At 53.6% G+C, this 23,249-nt stretch overlaps 1 protein-coding gene across 1 annotated transcript; it reads right to left on the minus strand.

The window, feature by feature from the left end:
• Window positions 1-4,863: 4,863 nt before the first annotated feature.
• Window positions 4,864-21,300, minus strand: CRTC2 (CREB regulated transcription coactivator 2). The gene is made up of 15 exons (XM_038768481.1): window positions 21,130-21,300; window positions 12,433-12,534; window positions 12,152-12,271; window positions 11,742-11,806; window positions 11,444-11,512; window positions 11,220-11,326; window positions 11,109-11,138; window positions 10,682-10,764; window positions 10,524-10,588; window positions 10,022-10,266; window positions 9,561-9,837; window positions 9,346-9,421; window positions 8,750-9,046; window positions 5,251-5,467; window positions 4,864-5,172 (listed from the first exon to the last, which is right to left on the minus strand). The coding sequence occupies exons 1-15, from the start codon at window positions 21,298-21,300 to the stop codon at window positions 4,940-4,942; spliced, it is 2,157 nt and encodes a 718-aa protein (XP_038624409.1). The 3' UTR covers window positions 4,864-4,939.
• Between the last annotated feature and the right edge of the window lie 1,949 nt (window positions 21,301-23,249).

Here is a 23,249-nt window from a genome sequence, read left to right on the forward strand (position 1 = left end):
GGGGAATACTAGGTAATAATAATAGTGTTTGTTAAGCACTTACTATGTGCCAAGCACTATTCTAAGCACTGGGGTAGATGCAAGGTAATAATAATAAAATAATAATGGTATTTGTTAAGCACTTACTATGTGTCAAGCACTGTTCTAAGCACTGGGGTAGATGCAAGGTAATAATAATAAAATAATAATGGTATTTGTTAAGCACTAGCTACATGTCAAGCACTGTTCTAAGCACTGGGGTAGATACAAGGTAATAATAATAAAATAATAGTGGTATTCATTAAGCACTTACTATGTGCCAACCACTATTCTAAGCGCTGGGGGAATACTAGGTAATAATAATAGTGTTTGTTAAGCACTTACTATGTGCCAAGCACTATTCTAAGCACTGGGGTAGATGCAAGGTAATAATAATAAAATAATAATGGTATTTGTTAAGCACTTACTATGTGCCAAGCACTGTTCTAAGCACCGGGGTAGATGCAAGGTAATAATAATAAAATAATAATGGTATTTGTTAAGCACTAGCTATGTGCCAAGCACTATTCTAAGCACTGGGGTAGATGCAAGGTAATAATAATAAAATAATAATGGTATTTGTTAAGCGCTTACTATGTGTCAAGTACTGTTCTAAGCACTGGGGTAGATGCAAGGTAATAATAATAAAATAATAATGGTATTTGTTAAGCACTTACCAGGTGCCAACCACTATTCTAAGCACTGGGTGAATACTACATAATAATAATAGTATTTGTTAAGCGCTTACTATGTGCCAAGCACTGTTCTAAGCGCTGGGGTAGATACAAAGTAATAATAATAAAATAATAATGGTATTTGTTAAGCACTAGCTATGTGCCAAGCACTATTCTAAGCACTGGGGGAATACTAGGTAATAATAATAGTATTAAGCGCTTACCTTGTGTCAAGCACTGTTCTAAGTGCTGGGGTAGATACAAGATAATAATAATAAAATGATAATGGTATTTGTTAAGCACTTACTATGGGCCAACCACTATTCTAAGCGCTGGGGGAATACTAGGTAATAATAATAGTATTTGTTAAGCGCTTACTTTGTGTCAAGCACTGTTCTAAGCGCTGGGGTAGATACAAGGTAATAATTAAAAAAAAATGGTATTTGTTAAGCACTTACTATGTGCCAACCACTATTCTAAGCGCTGGGGGAATACTAGGTAATAATAATAGTATTTGTTAAGCGCTTACTATGTGGCAGACACTGTTCTAAGCGCTGTGGTAGATACCAGGTAATAATAATAAAATAATAATAGTATTCATTAAGCCCTTACTATGTGCCAACCACTATTCTAAGTGCTGGGGGAATACTAGGTAATAATAATAGTACGTGTTAAGCGCTTACCTTGTGTCAAGCACTGTTCTAAGCGCTGGGGTAGATACAAGGTAATAATAAAAAAATAATAATGGTATTTGTTAAGCACTTACTATATGTGCCAACCACTATTCTAAGCGCTGGGGGAATACTAGGTAACAATAATAGTATTTGTTAAGCGCTTACTATGTGTCAAGCACTGTTCTAAGCGCTGGGGTAGATACAAAGTAATAATAATAAAATAATAATGGTATTTCTTAAGCACTTACTATGTGCCAACCACTATTCTAAGCGCTGGGGGAATACTAGGTAATAATAATAGTACGTGTTAAGCACTTACTATGTGCCAAACACTATTCTAAGCACTGGGGTAGATGCAAGGTAATAATAATAAAATAATAATGGTATTTGTTAAGCCTTACTATGTGTCAAGCACTGTTCTAAGCACTGGGGTAGATACAAGGTAATAATAAAATAATAATAGTATTCATTAAGCACTTACTATGTGCCAACCACTATTCTAAGTGCTGGGGGAATACTAGGTAATAATAATAGTATTTGTTAAGCGCTTACCTTGTGTCAAGCACTGTTCTAAGCGCTGGGGTAGATACAAGGTAATAATAAAAAAATAATAACGGTATTTGTTAAGCACTTACTATATGTGCCAACCACTATTCTAAGCGCTGGGGGAATACTAGGTAACAGTAATAGTATTTGTTAAGCGCTTACTATGTGTCAAGCACTGTTCTAAGCGCTGGGGTAGATACAAAGTAATAATAATAAAATAATAATGGTATTTGTTAAGCACTTACTATGTGTCAAGCACTGTTCTAAGCGCTGGGGTAGATACAAAGTAATAATAATAAAATAATAATGGTATTTGTTAAGCACTTACTATGTGCAAATGACTATTCTAAGCGCTGGGGAAATACTAGGTAATAATAATAGTATTTGTTAAGCGCTTACTATGTGGCAGGCACTGTTCTAAGCGCTGGGGTAGATACAAGGTAATAATAAAATAATAATAGTATTCATTAATCACTTACCAGGTGCCAACCACTATTCTAAGTGCTGGGGGAATACTAAGTAATAATAATAGTATTAAGCACTTACTATGTGCCAAGCACTATTCTAAGCACTGGGGTAGATGCAAGGTAATAATAATAATAATACAATAATAATGGTATTTGTAATAATGGCTTTCCAGAGGAGGGAACTGAGGCCCAGAGAAGTGAAGTGACTTGCCCAAAGTTACCCAGCTGACAAGTGGCGGAGCCGGGATTTGAACCCATGACCTCTGACTCCCAAGCCCGGGCTCTTTGGAGAAGCAGCGTGGCTCAGTGGAAAGAGCCCGGGCTTGGGAGTCAGAGGTCATGGGTTCAAATCCCGGCTCTGCCAAGTGCCAGCTGGGTGACTTTGGGCAAGTTACTTCACTTCTCTGGGCCTCAGTGACCTCATCTGTAAAATGGGGATTAAAACGGTGAGCCCCCTGTGGGACAGCCTGATTGCCTTGCAATCTCCCCAGTGCTTAGAACAGTGCTTTGCACATAGTAAGCGCTTAATAAATACCATCATTATTATTCCCACTGAGCCACGCTGCTTCTCTGGGTAGTAGTCCCCACCCTCGGCACTCCCCTGCCTCTGGGCCTCTCTGGGGTCACCCCTGAGCTTGTTGTGAGCAGGCAATGTGCCTGCTTATCAATCAATCATATTTATTGAGCGCTTACTGTGTGCAGAGCACTGTACTAAGCGCTTGGGAAGTACAAGTTGGCAACATCTAGAGACAGTCCCTACCCAATAGTGGGCTCGCAGTCTAAAAGGGGGAGACAGAGAACAAAACCAAACATACCAAGAAAATAAAATAAATAGAATAGATATGTACAAGTAAAATAAATAAATAGAGAAATAAATCTGTACAAACATATACAGGTGCTGTGGGGAAGGGAAGGAGGTAAGATGGGGGGGATGGAGAGGGGGACGAGTCGGAGGTCATGGGTTCAAATCCCGGCTCCGCCACTTGTCAGCTGGGTGACTTTGGGGGAGTCGCTTCTGAGCCTCAGTTCCCTCGTCTGTAAAATGGGGATGAAGACAGTGAGCCCCCCGTGGGACAACCCGATCACCTTGTAACCTCCCCAGCGCTTAGAACAGTGCTTCGCGCATAGTAAGCACCGTCTTTTAGACCGTGAGCCCACTGTTGGGTAGGGACTGTCTCTATATGTTGCCAACTTGGACTTCCCAAGCGCTCAGTCCGGTGCTCTGCACACAGTAAGCGCTCAATAAATACGATTGATGATGATGATAGGGACCGTCTCCATATGTTGCCAACTTGGACTTCCCAAGCGCTCAGTCCGGTGCTCTGCACACAGTAAGCGCTCAATAAATACGATTGATGATGATGATAGGGACCGTCTCCATATGTTGCCAACTTGGACTTCCCAAGCGCTCAGTCCGGTGCTCTGCACACAGTAAGCGCTCAATAAATACGATTGATGATGATGATAGGGACCGTCTCTATATGTTGCCAACCTGGACTTCCCAAGCGCTCAGTCCGGTGCTCAGCACACAGTAAGCGCTCGATAAATACGATTGATGATGATGATAGGGACCGTCTCTATATGTTGCCAACCTGGACTTCCCAAGTGCTCAGTCCGGTGCTCTGCACACAGTAAGCGCTCAATAGATACGATTGATGATGATGATAGGGACCGTCTCTAGATGTTGCCAACTTGGACTTCCCAAGCGCTCAGTCCGGTGCTCTGCACACAGTAAGCGCTCAATAGATACGATTGATGATGATGATAGGGACCGTCTCTAGATGTTGCCAACTTGGACTTCCCAAGCGCTCAGTCCGGTGCTCTGCACACAGTAAGCGCTCAATAAATACGATTGATGATGATGATAGGGACCGTCTCCATATGTTGCCAACTTGGACTTCCCAAGCGCTCAGTCCGGTGCTCTGCACACAGTAAGCGCTCGATAAATACGATTGATGATGATGATAGGGACCGTCTCTATATGTTGCCAACCTGGACTTCCCAAGCGCTCAGTCCGGTGCTCAGCACACAGTAAGCGCTCGATAAATACGATTGATGATGATGATAGGGACCGTCTCTATATGTTGCCAACCTGGACTTCCCAAGCGCTCAGTCCGGTGCTCTGCACACAGTAAGCGCTCAATAAATACGATTGATGATGATGATAGGGACCGTCTCTAGATGTTGCCAAGTTGGACTTCCCAAGCGCTCAGTCCGGTGCTCTGCACGCAGTAAGCGCTCGATAAATACGACTGATGATAGTAAGCGCTTAAATAAACGCCATTATTATTTGGAGGCCGCCGCGCCCCCGGCCCCGGGGCTTACCTTGGTGAGGGGCAGGCGGTGAGGCAGGGTGACCCCCCTCCCGCCCGAGCGGCCGTTTCTCTCACGGCACAGTCCCGCCGGCCCCGCGCACGAGGCCGTCACCCCTCGTTTTTCGATTTTTTATTAACGTCTAATTACAGTTACAAAAAGGTGTCATCACGGACGCTGGCTCTCTCCCCCCCCCGCCCCGGGCCCCGCGCCATCCGGACGGCGTGGAGTCCCCAAGTCCCCGGAGTCACTGCAGCCGGTCGGAGCGGAAGGAGTCCTCCACGGCGGGGTCGGTGAGGAGGGCGTAGGGGTCGGACAGCATGGTCAGCCCGTCCAGGCTGAGGGGCTCCACGCGCAGCTCTTCCTCCTCCTCCTCCTCCTCCTCCAGGGCCAGGCCCAGGCCCCCCGCGGCCACCTCGAAGCCGGGCACGCCTGCCAGGGCGACGGCGATCTCCCGGGAGAAGCCGGGCAGGGGGTCCCCTGCGGGAGGGGACCGGGGCCGGGGGTGAGGGGAGGCGGCGGGGGTCCCGGCCGCCCCCGCCTCGGCCCCCCACCCACCTGTCAGCAGGACGTCGGGCCCGAGGCCGAGGCCGAGGCAGGCACAGTGTGGCAGGTTCTGCGGGAGGTGGGCGGCGGGATCCTGCGGGCGGTCGCCCCCCGGCCCGAGCCCCTGGCCCGCCGCCGCCGCCGCCGCCGCCGCCGCCGGGTAGCCCAGCTCCTCCGGGAAGCCCAAGGGGCCCAGCCCGTCGCCCGCCTCCATGATGAACTGGTCCAGCTGTGGGCGAGGGGAGCATTCATTCAGTCGTACTTACGGAGCGCTTACTGGGTGCACAGCACCGGGCTAAGCGCTTGGGAAGTCCGAGTTGGCAACATCTAGAGACGGTCCCTACCCCACGGCGGGCTCACAGGCTAGAAGGGGGAGACAGACGACAAAATAAAATGTATTAACAAAATAAAATTCATTCATTCAATCGTATTGATGGAGCGCTTACTGGGTGCAGAGCACCGGACTAAGCGCTTGGGAAGTCCAAGTTGGCAACATCTAGAGACGGTCCCTACCCCACGGCGGGCTCACAGGCTAGAAGGGGGAGATAGACGACAAAGCAAAACGTATTAACAAAATAAAATCTGTTCATTCAATCGTATTGATGGAGCGCTTACTGGGGGCAGAGCACCGGACTAAGCGCTTGGGAAGTCCGAGTGGGCAACATCTAGAGACGGTCCCTACCCCACAGCGGGCTCACAGGCTAGAAGGGGGAGACAGACGACAAAACAAAACGTATTAACAAAATAAAATTCATTCGTTCATTCATTCAATCGTATTGATTGAGCGCTTACTGGGTGCAGAGCACCAGACTAAGCGCTTGGGAAGTCCGAGTTGGCAACATCTAGAGACGGCCCCTACCCCACAGCGGGCTCACAGGCTAGAAGGGGGAGACAGACGGCAAAACAAAATGCATAACAAAATAAAATTCATTCGTTCATTCATTCAATCGTATTTATTGAGCGCTTACTGGGTGCAGGGCACTGTGCTAAGCGCTTGGGAAGTCCAAGTTGGCAACATCTAGAGACGGTCCCTACCCAACAGAGCAGACAGTGAGCGGGCCGGGGCCTGACCCCCTCCCCTCCAATGATGACGGCAGGAGACCTCTACACTCCAAGCTCACCGTGGGCAGGGAATGTGCCTGCTTAATAATAATAATAACAGCATCGTCACATTACTATCATCATCATCAATAGTATTTATTGAGTGCTTACAGTGTGCAGAGCACTGTACTAAGCGCTTGGGAAGTCCAAGTTGGCAACATAAAGAGACAGTCCCTACCCAACAGTGGGCTCACAGTCTAAAAGGGGGAGACAGAGAACCGTCCTAAGCGCTGGATATCGTTGATGATAGTGACGGGATCTGTAAGGCACTCACTACGTGCCAGGCACTGTACTGAGCGCCGGGGCGGAGACGAGTAAATCCGGCTGGACCCAGTCCCCGTCCCGCGTGGGGCTCACGGCCTCGATCCCCGTTTTCCGGGTGAGGGAACTGAGGCCCACAGAAGAAGAATAATGATGACGGCATTTGTTCAGCGCTTCCGGTGTGCAGAGCACTGTACTAAGCGCTGGGGAGGATAGAAGGTGATCAGGTCGCCCCACGGAGGGGGGGGGCTCACAGTCTTCATCCCCATTTTACAGATGGGGTCACTGAGGCCCAGAGAAGTGAAGTTACCTGCCTAAGGTCCCTCAGCGGGCAAGTGGAGGAGCGGGAATTAGAACTCTCTAGACTGTAAGGCACTCGCTATGCGCCAGGCACTGTACTGAGCGCTGGGGTGGAGACGAGTAAATCCGGTTGGACCCAGTCCCTATTTATTTATTTTACTTGTACATATCTATTCTATTTATTTTATTTTGTTAGTAGGTTTGGTTTTGTTCTCTGTCTCCCCCTTTTAGACTGTGAGCCCACTGTTGGGTAGGGACTGTCTCTAGATGTTGCCAACTTGGACTTCCCAAGCGCTTAGTACAGTACAGACTGAGCCCCTTCCTTCCTCTCCCCCTCGCCCCCCTCTCCATCCCCCTCTTCTTACCTCCTTCCCTTCCCCACAGCACCTGGATATATGCATGTATGTTTGTACATATTTATTACTCTATTTATTTTACTTGTACATATCTATTCTATTTATTTTATTTTGTTAGTAGGTTTGGTTTTGTTCTCTGTCTCCCCATTTTTGACTGTGAGCCCACTGCTGGGTAGGGACTGTCTCTATCTGTTGCCAACTTGGACTTCCCAAGCGCTTAGTCCAGTGCTCTGCACACTGTAAGCGCTCAATAAATACGATTGATGAGGATGATGATGATGTAAGCCCGTTGTGGGTAGGGATTGTATCTCTTTATTGCTGTATTTTACTTTCCTGTTGGGTAGGGACTGTCTCTATATGTTGCCAACTTGTACTTCCCAAGCGCTTAGTACAGTGCTCTGCACACAGTAAGCGCTCAATAAATACGATTGATAATGATGATGATGATGTAAGCCCTTTGGGGGCAGGGATTGTATCTCTTTATTCCTGTATTTTACTTTCCTGTTGGGTAGGGACTGTCTCTATCTGTTGCCAACTTGGACTTCCCAAGCGCTTAGTCCAGTGCTCTGCACACTGTAAGCGCTCAATAAATACAAATGATGATGATGATGATGATGATGTAAGCCCGTTGGGGGCAGGGATTGTATCTCTTTATTGCTGTATTTTACTTTCCTGTTGGGTAGGGACTGTCTCTATATGTTGGCAACTTGTACTTCCCAAGCGCTTAGTCCAGTGCTCTGCACACTGTAAGCGCTCAATAAATACAAATGATGATGATGATGATGATGACGATGATGGAAGCCCGTTGGGGGCAGGGATTGTATTTCTTTATTGCTGTATTTTACTTTCCTGCTGGGTAGGGACTGTCTCTATCTGTTGCCAACTTGGACTTCCCAAGCGCTTAGTCCAGTGCTCTGCACACTGTAAGCGCTCAATAAATATGATTGATGATGATGATGTAGATCCGTTGAGGGCAGGGATTGTATCTCTTTATTGCTGTATTTTACTTTCCTGTTGGGTAGGGACTGTCTCTATATGTTGGCAACTTGTACTTCCCAAGCGCTTAGTCCAGTGCTCTGCACACTGTAAGCGCTCAATAAATACAAATGATGATGATGATGATGATGATGATGATGTAAGCCCGTTGGGGGCAGGGATTGTATCTCTTTATTGCTGTATTTTACTTTCCTGTTGGGTAGGGACTGTCTCTAGATGTTGCCAACTTGGACTTCCCACGCGCTTAGTCCAGTGCTCTGCACACAGTAAGCGCTCAATAAACACGACTGATTGATTTCCAAGCGCTTAGTCCAGTGCTCTGCACACAGTAAGCGCTCAATAAACACGCCTGATTGATTTCCAAGCGCTTAGCACAGCGCTCTGCACACAGGAAGCGCTCAACAACTACGAGTAAGCGAAGGAACCCGCGAACTCCCGAATCCTAGGCCCGCTATGCCACGCTGCCCCTCGACTGCACTTTCCTAAGCGCTCTGCACGCGGTGGGCGCCCGACGAACGCGACTGAAGGAACGGAGGCGGCCCGGAGACAAAGCCACGGGGGTGCAGGGGCCCGAGCGGGGAGACGGGCAACGCGGCGGTGGACGGCGAGGCCGACGGGCGCTTCCCGGGGGGTGTGGGCACACTCACGCTGCCCAGGCTGAAGTGTCCGGCGGACGGGGGGTGCGGCGGGTGCCCAGGGGAGTACCCGGGGCCGGGGGGCCGGGGGCCGGGCGGGCGGTACGGGGGCCGCGGCCTGTCAGCGGGCAGGACGCTGCCGGGGTCCGGGCCGACTCCCTGCAGGGGGGCACGGGGACGGGTCAGCCCCGGGCCCTCCGGGGACGGGAGGGTGACCGGCACAACCCGCCGGGGGGGACGGGGCCAACGGCGACCCGGGCCACGGAAGATGGAGACCGGGATTGGGGGAGGACCCGGTTGGCATCTGTCTCCCACCATCTAGACTGTGAGCCCGCTGCGGGCGGCGCCGGCGCCGCCCCGCGCTTTCCGAACGCTCAGTCCAGTGCTCCGCACACGGGGGGAGCTCGATAAGCACGACTGAATGAATGAAGGCCCGGTGTGGGGGTGGGCACCCGCACCTGGGCGATGGAAGATGGGGTGGAGGGGCACACAGGGGGACGGAGACACAGGGGAGGGGGCGGCGGGCAGGCGTACCTGGGCGATGGAAGACAGGGGAGGTGATGACATGTCCGGTGAGAACAGTTTGGGATGCGTCGATGAGGTGGTGGTGGTGGTGGTGGTGGTGGAGGAGGAGGAAGAGGAGGAGGAGGAGGTCGGAGGCAGCGGTGGTCGCCAGGCCTCGGGGGCGTGGGGGTGGCGGTAGTGGCGGGCGAGGGCGGAGGCGGCGGAGGGGCAGGACAGGGCCGGGGCGCTGAGGGACGAGGGGCCCAGGGCGGCGGGCGGGACGGGACGGGCCGGGCCCGGGGCGGGCGGGCCGGGGTGGACCAGCGAGGGGTGGCTGTGGGCCCCTTGGAGGGGGGCGGGGGGCGGGCTGCACAGGGCGGCCTGCAGGTTGGGGTTGCTCAGGGAGCACTGCAGGTTGGGGGTGCTCAGGGGGGAGGAGGGCAGTCCTGTGGGCAGAGAGAGACGCCGGCGTTACTCCGGGGGGACCACGGGATGGGTGGAGACCGGATGGCCGAGGGGCCGGGGGGCTCCCTTTCCCGACCCACCCGCAGGGACGGAGGGCCGCTCGCTCGGACCCCCGCCCGCTCGGGTAGGAGACGTTTTGGGGGCGCGACGGGGCGGGGGCCCCACCTGGGACGTCGCAGGCGGCCGCCCCCAGCCCCGCTCCGCTGAGGCCCAGGTGGTTCAGGGTCCGCGCCAGGTTTCCGGTGCTGCCGCCCACGCTCAGGCCGGGCAGGGCGGCGTCCTCGGGGTCCAGCGGGGCGGGCAGGGGCGAGGGGAAGTGCAGCGTGGTCAGGTCGGGCAGCGAGCCCCCCGTGTTCAAGGCCGGCGGGAGCAGGGGGGCGGCGGGAGGCGGGGCGGGGGGCGGGAAGATGCTGGAGGCCGGGAGGAGGAGGAGGAGGAGGAGGGGGCAGAGACAAGACGCCCGGGGTCGGCGGACCCTCCCCGGCTCTCGCCCGGGCCCGGCCCCACCCGGGCGGGCACCCTCTCTGGGCCTCAGTTTCCCCCTCTGCAGAATGGGCTCCCGGCCCTCCCCCGGGGGGTCGGGGTCCGAACCGAGTCCCCGGGGCACGGCCCCGGGTCCCCGCTGCCCCACGTCCCAGTCCGCCCTCCCGCCGGGCCCCCCACTCACTTGATCCCTGGCACTTCGCAGGAGCGGGGCCGGGCGGAGGGGGAGGAGGAGGAGGAAGAGGAGAGCTGGAAGGAGGAAGAGCAAGGGGGAGGGTCGGCACGGGGCCGGCTGGACGGGCCCAGCGGGGTCCCGCGGGGGCCACGGGGGCACATGCCCACCTTCTTGCTGTCCCAGGGGCTCAGCCACTGTTGGTCGTGGAGCAGGGTCTCCTCGGCGGGCGGGGGCGCGTGGAAGAGAAACACTGGGGGCCGCCCCGGGCCAGGCCGGGCCGGCGACCGCCGGTCACTCGGGCGGCCCCGTCAACGACCTCCCGGCCTCGCGCCGACGCCCCCGACAATGCCCGGGCCTGGGCTGGCACTGGGGTGCCCCCGCGGCTCCACCCACGCCCCGGTTCCCGCGCTCGCCCACCGCTCCCCGGGACCCGGCCCGCCCAGGGAGCGTCCCACCGGTCCCGGGGCCACCCCCGGCATTAGGGCCGATTCTCCGTGGGCATGGGCCCCCAGAGGGCCGGGCGGGGGCACCCGCTGCCAGCCCCCGATGGGTGGAAGGGCTCCGGACCAGCCCGGGGTTCGGGAGCACACTCACCCGTGCCGTCGGCTTGGCCGTCGGGGGGACCTGCGGGGGCGGGGGCCGAGGGTCACGTGCCGGCCCGTGCCCGCACCCCTCCCTCCCGCCCAGCCCGGCCCGGGCACTCACCGGCCTTCCGAGCTGGCAGGGGCCCTGGGGGCAGGACGGGGCCCGGGTACCTGTCCTGGCATCCGGGGTTCATGACGCTCGTGTGCAGGGCCGAATCTGAGCTGGTCCTGACCGGCGGGGCGGGGGGGGAGGGGGCAGGCAAGTGGGGTCAGGGGGGACGGGGGCGGCGGGAGCGGGCGGGGGGCACCGGCGCGGGGGGCGGGCGGGGGGCCGGGAGGGATCACCTGTTGAGCGAGGACGGCAGGAGATGGAGCTGCCCCTGATCCGTGGACAGTTTCCCCCAGGGCATGGTCCTGGGCGAGGGCGGGAGGGGGGACGGGCGGGGGTGAGGCTGGCCGGGCCCCCCGCCCCTTCCCCGGGACCCCCGTCCGGCCCCCCCCCACCAGCCCCGAGCGGGAGGGAGAGGGATAAGGAGAGACCCCCCCCCGTCCCGGCCCGGCCCGTCCCCGGCCGGAGGGGAGCCGAGGTGCCACCCGGTGCCCCCTTGGCGGGCACCCGCGGGCCCCCGCTCCGCGCGCACACCTTCTCCAGCTGGGCAGCTCCGGCGGCGGGGACAGGTACGCGGAGCCGTAGGGAGAGCTGTCCATGTGACGGCCACGGGGTCAAGGAAGACGCCCAGGATGGGGGACGGGGGCGAGGGAGGCCCGGACGGACCCTAGTTCGAATCATCGTTACCCGCCACACGGAGAGCCGGAGGAGGGGGCCGTACTGGGCGCCCGCCGCGTGCCGGGGACCGTGCCGGGCGCCCACTGGGGCCGTAGAGCGTACCCACCGTGGGCCGGGAGCTGCACCGGACACCCGCCGTGCGCCGGGGACCGCAGCGTGAGCGGGGGCTCTGCCAGGCGGCGGGAGGGGGCCGTTGGCAGTCAGAGGGCAGGAGGAGGACGGGGTCCCCTCCCCGCCCACCCCCCACCACAGCCAGGCAAGGATATGTGGCGGCCGTGACGGCGCAGCGGCGACATGACCCGCCCCCGCGGGTCGCGCTGGACTCGGCCCACCGGGCCGTGGTGACGCGGGGCCCGTGGGGACTCGAGCGGAAACTGCAGGGGGTTCTGGGGAGGGCGCGGGGGGCACAGGGTGGGACACACAGAGAGAAGACAGGAGAGGGGGTGAGAAGGATGGCAGGGAAGGCGGCGGCGGGCAACAAATCACCCGCCTGCCCGTCTCGGCCCAGACCCTCGCCCACCTGCCCGCCCGGCCCCCCGGCCCTCACCTGAAACTCAGCCAGCGCGCCGCTGATCTGGTTGACGTTGGGCAGCGACCCTCCGTAGTAAGGGCTCCGGCCCTGTGCCAGCCTCAGCTTCTGGGCCTGCAGCTGGCCCCGGGAGAGGGGCCGGAGGAGAGCAAGGGTCAGCGGCGGGGAGGCCCGAGGCCCGGGGCAGACCCCCCACCCCACGCCACCCCCCGATCCCCACCGCTGCTGCCGCCCACCCTGCCCCGGGGGCCCATCGCCCACCCCCGCTCTCCAGCCAGGTGGGCTGGTGGCCTAATTAGCTGATGGAGGGGCACTGCCAACTCCGGGCCGGTGCCAGTCTGGACGCCGGGGAGAGGAGGCCCTGCCTCCTGCAATCCCACACGGCGTTCCCGGCTCAGCCCCGGGAGTTCCAGGGGGGCTCTGCCCGGCCCCCGGCGGGCACTGCCCGGTACCCGGCGGGCCAGCCGTGCTCCGCGTACACACAGGCCCCTCCACGCCCGTGTCCTATCGGCTAGTGCTCGCCCACCGGGTGGACAGATATAAGGCGGCCCTCGCACTCACCGCCGCGCCCCCTCACCTCCGGCCGCTTGGCCAGGCCCTGCCGGTCAGTGCCGGGGGGCTTCTGTCCGGGGCAACGAGGGGGCACAGCCGCTTCTGCCACCCCCAAAGCCATGCGTGCCCTCCTGGCACCCCGCCGGCCACCTCAGGAGAGAGGAGGCGGGGGGCCCGGCCAACTTGAGTGGAGGGACTTGAAGGGGGCAGAAGTGGTGTTTTGTCATCTGTCTCCCCCTTCTCGACTGTGAGCCCGCTGTTGGGTCGGGACCGTCTCTAGACGTTGCCAACTTGGACCTCCCAAGCGCTTAGCCCAGTGCTCTGCACACGGTAAGCGCTCAATAAATACGACTGAATGAATGAATGGAGGCCCAACATCCCCACCCACCTGGAGCAGGAAGCCACTGATGGCTCAGTCATCATCATCATCATCATCATCAGTCGTATTTATTGAGTGCTTACTATGTGCAGAGCACTGGGCTAAGCGCTTGGGAAGTCCAAATTGGCAACATCTAGAGACAGTCCCTACCCAACAGCGGGCTCACAGTCTAAAAGGGGGAGACGGAGAACAAAAGCAAACGTACTAACAAAATAAAATAAATAGGATAGATATGTACAAGTAAAATAAATAAATAAATAAATAGAGTAATAAATGTGTACAAACATATATACATCATCATCAATCGTATTTATTGAGCGCTTACTATGTGCAGAGCACTGTACTAAGCGCTTGGGAAGTACAAATTGGCAACATATAGAGACAGTCCCTACCCAACAGTGGGCTCACAGTCTAAAAGGGGGAGACGGAGAACAAAACCAAATGTACTAACAAAATGAAATAAATAGGATAGATATGTACAAGTAAAATAAATCAATAAATAGAGTAATAAATATGTACAAACATATATACATCATCATCAACCGTATTTATTGAGCGCTTACTATGTGCAGAGCACTGTACTAAGCGCTTGGGAAGTACAAATTGGCAACATATAGAGACAGTCCCTACCCAACAGTGGGCTCACAGTCTACATATACATATATCATATACATATACATCTATCCAGGTGCTGTGGGGAAGGGAAGGAGGTAAGATGGGGGGGATGGGGACGAGGGGGAGAGGAAGGAAGGGGCTCAGTCTGGGAAGGCCTCCTGGAGGAGGTGAGCTCTCAGCAGGGCCTTAAGGCTCAGTGAGGCCGAAGGGGGAGCCGGGGCCACCCCGGGGGAACCGGGGCCACCCCGTCCGCCGGCCCCAATACCGCCTCCGGGCACCTTTCCTCCGGTCATCAGACCTCTGCTCCCCCGCCCTGACACCCCAAAACGCCCCGCCTCCGGCCTATCACCCTCCCCAGCCCCGTCACCCCAACCCGTCCCCCTCCCCGCCCCGAACCCATCACCCCAAAACACCCTTCTCCCGGCCTGTCACCTTCCCAGCCCCGTCTGGTATCCCAAAACGCCCCTCCCCTGGCCCCTTAATAATAACAATGATATTTATTAACCACTTACTACGCACAAAGCGCTGTTCTAAGCACTGGGGAGGTTACAAGGTGCTCAGGTTGTCCCACGGTGGGGCTCACAGTCTTCATCCCCATTTTACAGATGAGGTCACTGAGGCGCAGAGAAGTGAGGTGACTCGCCCAAAGTCACACAGCAGACAGTTGGCGGAGCTGGGATTTGAACCCATGACCTCTGACTCCAAAGCCCGGGCTCTTCCCACTGAGCCACGCTGCTTCTCCTTCTCTCTTACCCTCCCCGCCCCCAGTCCGGTACCCCCAAAATGCCCCTCCGGCGGCCTGCCCCCCTCCCAGCCACCGGCCGGGTACCCCAGTAATAATAGTAACAATGGCATTTATTAATCAATCAATCAATCAATCAATCGTATTTATTGAGCGCTTACTGTGTGCAGAGCACTGGACTAAGCGCTTGGGAAGTACAAGTTGGCAACACATAGAGACGGTCCCTACCCAACAGCGTTCTTATTAAGCGCTTACTGTGCGCAAAGCACTGTTCTAAGCGCTGGGGAGGTTACAAGGCGATCAGGTTGTCCCACGGGGGGCTCCCAGTCTTCAACCCCATTTTCCAGATGAGGGAACTGAGGCCCACAGAAGTGAAGTGACTTGCCCAAAGTCACCCAGCTGACGACTGGCGGAGTCGGGATTTGAACCCAGGACCTCTGACTCCAAAGCCCGGGCTCTTTCCACCAAGCCACGTTGTTTCCCCAACACGCCCCTCCCGCCATGGACAATAAATAAATAAACATTTATGATTGAATGAACGAATGAATTTAGCTTTAATTCTATTTATTCTGACGACTTGACACCCGTGCACGTGTTTTGTTTCGTCGTCTGTCTCCCCCTTCTACACTGCGAGCTCGCTGTTGGGTAGGGACCGTCTCTAGATGTTGCCGACTTGTCCTTCCCAAGCGCTTAGTCCAGTGCTCTGCACAAAGTAGGCGCTCAATAAATACGACTGAATGAATCTAGCTTTACTTCTATTTGTCCTGACGATTTTGACACCTGACCGCGTGTTTTGTTTTGTCGTCTGTCTCCCCCTTCTAGACTGTGAGTCCGTTGTTGGGTAGGGACCGTCTCTAGATGCTGCCGACTTGTCCTTCCCAAGCGCTCAGTACAGTGCTCTACACACAGTAAGCGCTCAATAAATACGACTGAATGAAGGAAGGGGAGCCCGCTGTTGGGTAGGGACCGTCTCTAGATGTTGCCGACTTGTCCTTCCCAAGCGCTTAGTCCAGTGCTCTGCACACAGTAGGCGCTCAATAAATACGACAATGAATGAATCTAGCTTTACTTCTATTTGTTCTGACGACTTGACACCCGTCCCCATGTTTTGTTTTGTCGTCCGTCTCCCCCTTCTAGACCGTGAGCCCGTCGTTGGGTAGGGACCGTCTCTATACGTTGCCGACTTGTACTTTCCAAGCGCTTAGTCCAGTGCTCTGCGCACAGTAGGCGCTCAATAAATACGACTGAATGAATACGGTTGAATGGATTTACTTGTCCATATTTACTATTCTATTTATTTTGTTAATGATGTGCATTTAGCTTTATTTCTATTTCTTCTGAGGACTTGACACCTGTTCACATGTTTTGTTCTGTCGCCTGTCTCCCCCTTCTAGACTGTAAGCCTGTTGTTGGGAGAGACCGTTTCTATATGTTGCCCACTTGGACTTCCCAAGCGCTTAGTCCAGTGCTCTGCACACAGTAGGCGCTCAATAAATACAACTGAATGAATCTAGCCTTACTTCTATTTGTTTTGACGACTTGACACCTGTCCACATGTTTTGTTGCCTGTCTCCCCTTCTAGCCTGTGAGCCCGTTGTTGGGTAGGGACTGTCTCTAGATGTTGCCCACTTGGACTTCCCAAGCGCTTAGCCCAGTGCTCTGCACACAGTAGGCGCTCAATAAATACAACTGAATGAATGAATCTAGCTTTACTTCTATTTATTCTGACGACTTGACACCTGCCCACATGTTTGGTTGCCTGTCTCCCCTTCTAGCCTGTGAGCCCGTTGTTGGGTAGGGACTGTCTCTAGATGTTGCCCACTTGGACTTCCCAAGCGCTTAGCCCAGTGCTCTGCACACAGTAGGCGCTCAATAAATACAACTGAATGAATGAATCTAGCTTTACTTCTATTTATTCTGACGACTTGACACCTGCCCACATGTTTTGTTGCCTGTCTCCCCCTTCTAGCCCGTGAGCCCGTTGTTGGGTAGGGACCGTCTCTAGATGTTGCCCACTTGGACTTCCCAAGCGCTTAGTCCAGTGCTCGGCACACAGTAGGCGCTCACTAAATACGACTGAATGAATCTAGTTTCACTTCTATTTACTCTAACGACTTGACACCTGTCCACGTGTTTTGTCATCCGTCTCCCCCTTCTAGCCTGTGAGCCTGTTGTTGGGTAGGGACTGTCTCTGTTGCAGACTTGTCCTCTCCCAAGCGCTCAGTCCAGTGCTCTGCACACAGTAGGCGTTCAATAAATACGACTGAGTGAATCTAGCTTTACTTCTATTTATTCTGAAGACTTGACACCTGTCCACGTGTTTTGTTGCCTGTCTCCCCTTCTAGCCTGTGAGCCTGTTGTTGGGTAGGGACCGTCTCCAGATGTTGCCCACTTGGACTTCGCAAGCGCTTAGTCCAGTGCTCTGTACATAGTAGGCGCTCACTAAATATGCCCAAATGAATCTAGCTTTACTTCTATTTGTTCTGACGACTTGACACCTGTCCACGTTTCGTTGCCTGTCTCCCCCTTCTAGCCCGTGGGCCCGTTGTTGGGTAGGGGCCGTTTCTAGATGTTGCCCACTTGGACTTCCCAAGCGCTTAGTCCAGTGCTCTGCACACAGTAGGCGCTCAATAAATACAACTGAATGAATCTAGCCTTACTTCTATTTGTTCTGACGACTTGACACCTGTCCACGTGTTTTGTTGCATGTCTCCTCCTTGTAGCCTGTACGCCTGTTGTTGGGAGGGACCGTCTCTATACGTTGCCCACTTGTACTTCCCAAGCGCTTAGTCCAGTGCTCTGTACACAGTAGGTGCTCAATAAATACGACTGAATGAATCGAGCTTTACTATTTATTCTGACGACTTGACACCTGTCCACATGTTTTGTTCTCTGTCTCCCCCTTCAAGCCTGTGAGCCCGTTGTTGGGTAGGGACTGTCTCTATTTCAGACTTGTACTTCCCAAGCGCTTAGTCCAGTGCTCTGCACACAGTAGGCGCTCACTAAATACGACTGAATGAATCTAGCTTTACTTCTATTTGTTCTGACGACTTGACACCCGTCCACATGTTTTGTTGCCTGTCTCCCCTTCTAGCCTGTGAGCCCGCTGTTGGGCAGGGACCGTCTCTAGATGTTGCCCACTTGAACTTCCCAAGCGCTTAGTCCAGTGCTCTGCACACAGTAGGCGCTCACTAAATACGACTGAATGAATCTAGCTTTACTTCTATTTATCCTGGCGACTTGACACTTGTCCACGTGTTTCGTCGTCTGTCTCTCCCATCTACACTGTGAGCCCGTTGTTGGGTAGGGACTGTCTCTGTTGCCGACTTGGACTTCCCAAGCGCTTAGTCCAGTGCCCTGCACACAGTAGGCGCTCAATAAATACGACTGAATGAATGAGTGAATCTAGCTTTACTTCTATTTATCCTGACGACTTGACACCCGTCCACGTGTTTTGTTTTGATGTCCGCCTCCCGCTTCTAGACTGTGGGCCCGTTGTTGGGTAGGGACCGTCTCTAGATCAATCAATCAATCAATCGTATATTTATTGAGCACTTACTGTGTGCAGAGCACTGTACTAAGCGCTTGGGAAGTACAAGTTGGCAATATCTAGAGACAGTCCCTACCCAACAGTGGGCTCACAGTCTAAAAGGGGGAGACAGACAACAAAACCAAACATGCTAACAATATAAAATAAACAGAATAGATATGTACAAGTAGAATAAATAGAGTAATAAATATGTACAAACATATATACATATATACAGGTGCTGTGGGGAAGGGAAGGGACTGTATATGTTGCCAACTTGTACTTCCCAAGCGCTTAGTACAGTGCTCTACACACAGTAAGCGCTCAATAAATACGACATTGATTGATTGATTGATTGAGTCCAAGTCCCTACCCAACAGTGGGCTCACAGTCTAGAAGGGGGAGACAGACAACAAAACCAAACATATTAACAAAATAAAATAAATAGAATAGATATGTACAAGTAAAATAAACAGAGTAATAAATATGTACAAACATATATACATATATACAGGTGCTGTGGGGATGTTGCCTGGTTGTCCTTCCCAAGCGTTTAGTGCAGTGTTCTGCACCCAGTAATAATAATAATAATAATAATAATAATAATGGCATTTGTTAAGCGCTTACTATGTGCAGAGCACTATTCTAAGTGCTGGGGGGGATACAAGGTGATCAAGTTGTCCCACGTGGGGCTCACAGTCCTCATCCCCATTTTACAGATGAGGTAACTGAGGCTCAGAGAAGTGAAGTGACTCGCCCAAGGTCACACAGCAGACAGGTGGCGGAGCCAGGATTCGAACCCATGACCTCTGACTCCCAAGCCCGGGCTCTTTCCACTGAGCCACGCTGCTTCTGCTTCAGTAGGCGGTCAATGAGCAGGATGGAACGAAGGACGGCCTGAACACACAGTCAGCGCTCAATAAATACGATTAATAATAACAGCATTTATTAAGTGAGCCCCCTTTTAGACTGTGAGCCCACTGTTGGGTAGGGACCGTCTCTAGACGTTGCCAACTTGGACTTCCCAAGCGCTTAGTACAGTGCTCTGCACACAGTAAGCGCTCAATAAATACGACTGATGATGATGATGAAGTGCTTACTACGTGCAAAGCACTGTTCTAAGCACTGGGGAGGTTCCAAGGTGATCAGGTTGTCCCACAGGGGGGCTCCCAGTCTTCATCCCCATTTTACAGATGAAGTAACTGAGGCCCAGAGAAGTGAAGTGACTTAATAATAATCATAATGATGACGATGGCATTTATGAAGCGCTTACTACGTGCAAAGCGCTGTTCTAAGCGCTGGGGAAGTTACAAGGTGATGAGGTTGTCCCACGGGGGGCTCACAGCCTTCATCCCCATTTTACAGATGAGGGAACTGAGGCCCAGAGAAGTGAAGTGACTTAATAATAATCATAATGATGACGATGGCATTTGTTAAGCGCTTACTATGTGCAAAGCGCTGTTCTAAGCGCTGGGGAAGTTCCAAGGTGATCAGGTTGTCCCACAGGGCTCTCACAGCCTTCATCCCCATTTTACAGATGAGGTAACTGAGGCCCAGAGAAGTGAAGTGACTTAATAATAATCATAATGACGACAATGGTATTTGTTAAGCGCTTACTATGTGCAAAGCACTGTTCTAAGCGCTGGGGAGGTTACAAGGTGATCAGGTTGTGCCACAGGGCTCTCACAGTCTTCATCCCCATTCTACAGATGAGGTAACTGAGGCCCAGAGAACTGAAGTGACTTAATAATAATCATAATGACGACAATGGTATTTGTTAAGCGCTTACTATGTGCAAAGCGCTGTTCTAGGCGCTGGGGAGGTTACAAGGTGATCAGGTTGTCCCACATGGGGGGGGCTCCCAGTCTTAATCCCCATTTTACAGATGAGGGAACTGAGGCCCAGAAAGTGAAGTGACTTAATAATACTAATAATAATGATGGCATTTGTTAAGCGCTTACTATGTGCAAAGCACTGTTGTAAGCGCTGGGGAGGTTACAAGGTGATCAGGTTGTCCCACATGGGGGGGGCTCCCAGTCTTAATCCCCATTTTACAGATGAGGGAACTGAGGCCCAGAGAAGTGAAGTGACTTGATAATAATCATAATGACGACGATGGCATTTGTTAAACGCTAACTATGTGCAAAGCACTGTTGTAAGCGCTGGGGAGGTTCCAAGGTGATCAGGTTGTCCCACAGGGGGGCTCACAGCCTTCATCCCCATTTGACAGATGAGGGAACTGAGGCCCAGAAAGTGAAGTGACTTAATAATAATAATAATAACGATGGCATTTGTTAAGCGCTTACTCTGTGCAAAGCGCTGTCCTAAGCGCTGGGGAGGTTACAAGGTGATGAGGTTGTCCCACAGGGGGGCTCACAGCCTTCATCCCCATTTTACAGATGAGGGAACTGAGGCCCAGAAAGTGAAGTGACTTAATAATAATAATAATAACGATGGCATTTGTTAAGCGCTTACTCTGTGCAAAGCGCTGTCCTAAGCGCTGGGGAGGTTACAAGGTGATCAGGTTGTCATCAATCGTATTTATTGAGCGCTTACTGTGGGCAGAGCACTGGACTAAGCGCTTAAGTGAGTCCCACTGGGGGCTCACAGCCTTCATCCCCATTTTCCAGATGAGGTCACTGAGGCCCAGAGAAGTGAAGTGACCGGCCCAAAGTCACCCAGCTGACAACTGGAGGAGCCGGGATTTGAACCCACGACCTCCGACTCCCAAGCCCGGGCTCTTTCCACTGAGCCCCGCTGCTTCTGCTTCATCATCATCACTCGTATTTATGACCGTATTTATTGACCGCTTCAGTAGGCGGTCAATGAGTAGGACGGAATGCGCTCAATAAATACGACTGACGATCGATTGATTGATCGATTGATTGATTGCCTCACCCGCGCGGACCCGAGGTCCATCATGACCTCCTCGAAGGCGGCGGTCTCCTCGGCCTGTCGCTGCCGCTGCAGCGCGATCTTCTCGCTGAACTTGCGCGGGTTGGCGGCCGTGGCGGCGGCCGCTGAGGCGACGGGGACCGGGCCGGGCCCCTCGGCCCCCGGCGCCGCCATCTTGGGCCTCTCCTCCTCCTCCTCCCTCCCGCCCGCCCGAGCGCGCACGCGCGCGCGCGCGCGGGGGCCGCCGGGACTTGTAGTCGCGCGGCTGGGGCCGACGTGACGACGTGCCCTTCGCCCCCCGCGCTGCGCCGGGAGGAAGCGGACTACAACTCCCGGCGGCCCCCGCGGCGGCGGCGCGCGCGCGCGCGCGAGGGTGGCAGGGGCCGCTCCTGTCAGGCGGGGGGCGCGCGGGGCACGCTGGGACTTGTAGTTCCGGAAGAGGAAGCGGGGAAGGGCGGGGGGAAGGCGCCTGCGCACTCCGCGCTGCTGTCCGTCATTCATTCAATCCTATTTATTGCGCGCCCCCTGTGGGCAGAGCACTGGACTGAGCGCTTGGGAAGTACGAGTGGAAAGAGGCCGGGCTTTGGAGTCACAGGTCGTGGGTTCAAATCCCGCCAACTGTCAGCTGGGTGACTCTGGGCGAGTCACTTCACTCCTCTGGGCCTCAGTTCCCTCATCTGTCAAATGGGGGTGAAGACTGGGAGCCCCCCGTGGGACAACCTGATCACCTTGTAACCCCCCAGCGCTTAGAACAGGGCTTTGCACATAGTAAGCGCTTAACAGATGCCATTATTATTATTATTATTATTACAAGTTGGCGACATTCATTCAATCATATTTATTGAGCGCTTACTGTGTGCAGAGCACTGGACTGAGCGCTTGGGAAGTACAAGTGGAAAGAGCCCGGGCTTTGGAGTCAGAGGTCGTGGGTTCAAATCCCGTCTCCGCCAACTGTCAGCTGGGGGACTCTGGGCGAGTCACTTCACTTCTCTGGGCCTCAGTGACCTCATCTGGAAAATGGGGATGAAGACTGTGAGCCCCCCGTGGGACAAGCTGATCAACTTGTAACCCCCCAGCGCTTAGAACAGTGCTTTGCACATAGTAAGCGCTTCATAAATGCTATTATTATTATTATTATTATTATTATTATTATTATTATTATTATTACAAGTTGGCGACATTCATTCAATCGCATTTATTGAGCGCTTACTGTGTGCAGAGCACTGGACTGAGCGCTTGGGAAGTACAAGTTGGCAACATTCATTCATGCAATCGCGTTTATTGAGCGCTGACGGTGCAGAGCACTGGACTAAGCGCTTGGGAAGTACAGGCTGGTGACATTCATTCATTCAATCGTATTTATTGAGCGCTTTCTGTGTGCAGAATACTGGACTGAGTGCTTGGGAAGTACAAGTTGGTGACATCCATTCAATCGTATTTATTGAGCGCTTTCTGTGTGCAGAGCACTGGACTAAGCACTTGGGAAGTACAAGTTGGTGACATTCATTCAATCGTATTTATTGAGCGCTTACTGTGTGCAGAGCACCGGACTAAGCGCTTGGGAACAAGTTGGTGACATTCATTCAATCGTATTTATTGAGCGCTTTCTGTGGGCAGAGCACTGGACTGAGCGCTTGGGAAGTACAAGTTAGTGACTTTCATTCATTCAATCATATTTTTTCATTCATTCATTCGCATTTATTGAGCGCTTACTGTGTGCAGAGTACTGGACTGAGCGCTTGGGAAGAACAAGTTGGCGACGTTCATTCCTGCAATCACATTTATTCAGCACTGACTGGGTGCAGAGCACTGGACTAAGCGCTTGGGAAGTCCAAGTTGGCGACATTCATTCATTCAATTGTATTTATTGAGCGCTTTCTGTGTGCAGAGCACTGGACTAAGTGCTTGGGAAGTACAAGTTGGCGACATTCATTCATTCAATCGTATTGATTGAGCGTTTTCTGTGTACAGAGCACTGGACTAAGCGCTTGGGAAGAACAAGTTGGTGACATTCATTCATTCAATCGTATTGATTGAGCGCTTACTGTGTGCAAAGCACTGGACTGAGCGCTTGGGAAGTACAAGTTGGTGACATTCATTCATTAATTCAATCACATTTATTG

Source organism: Tachyglossus aculeatus, chromosome Y4 (genome assembly GCF_015852505.1).
Source record: "Tachyglossus aculeatus isolate mTacAcu1 chromosome Y4, mTacAcu1.pri, whole genome shotgun sequence".
NCBI lineage: Eukaryota > Metazoa > Chordata > Mammalia > Monotremata > Tachyglossidae > Tachyglossus > Tachyglossus aculeatus.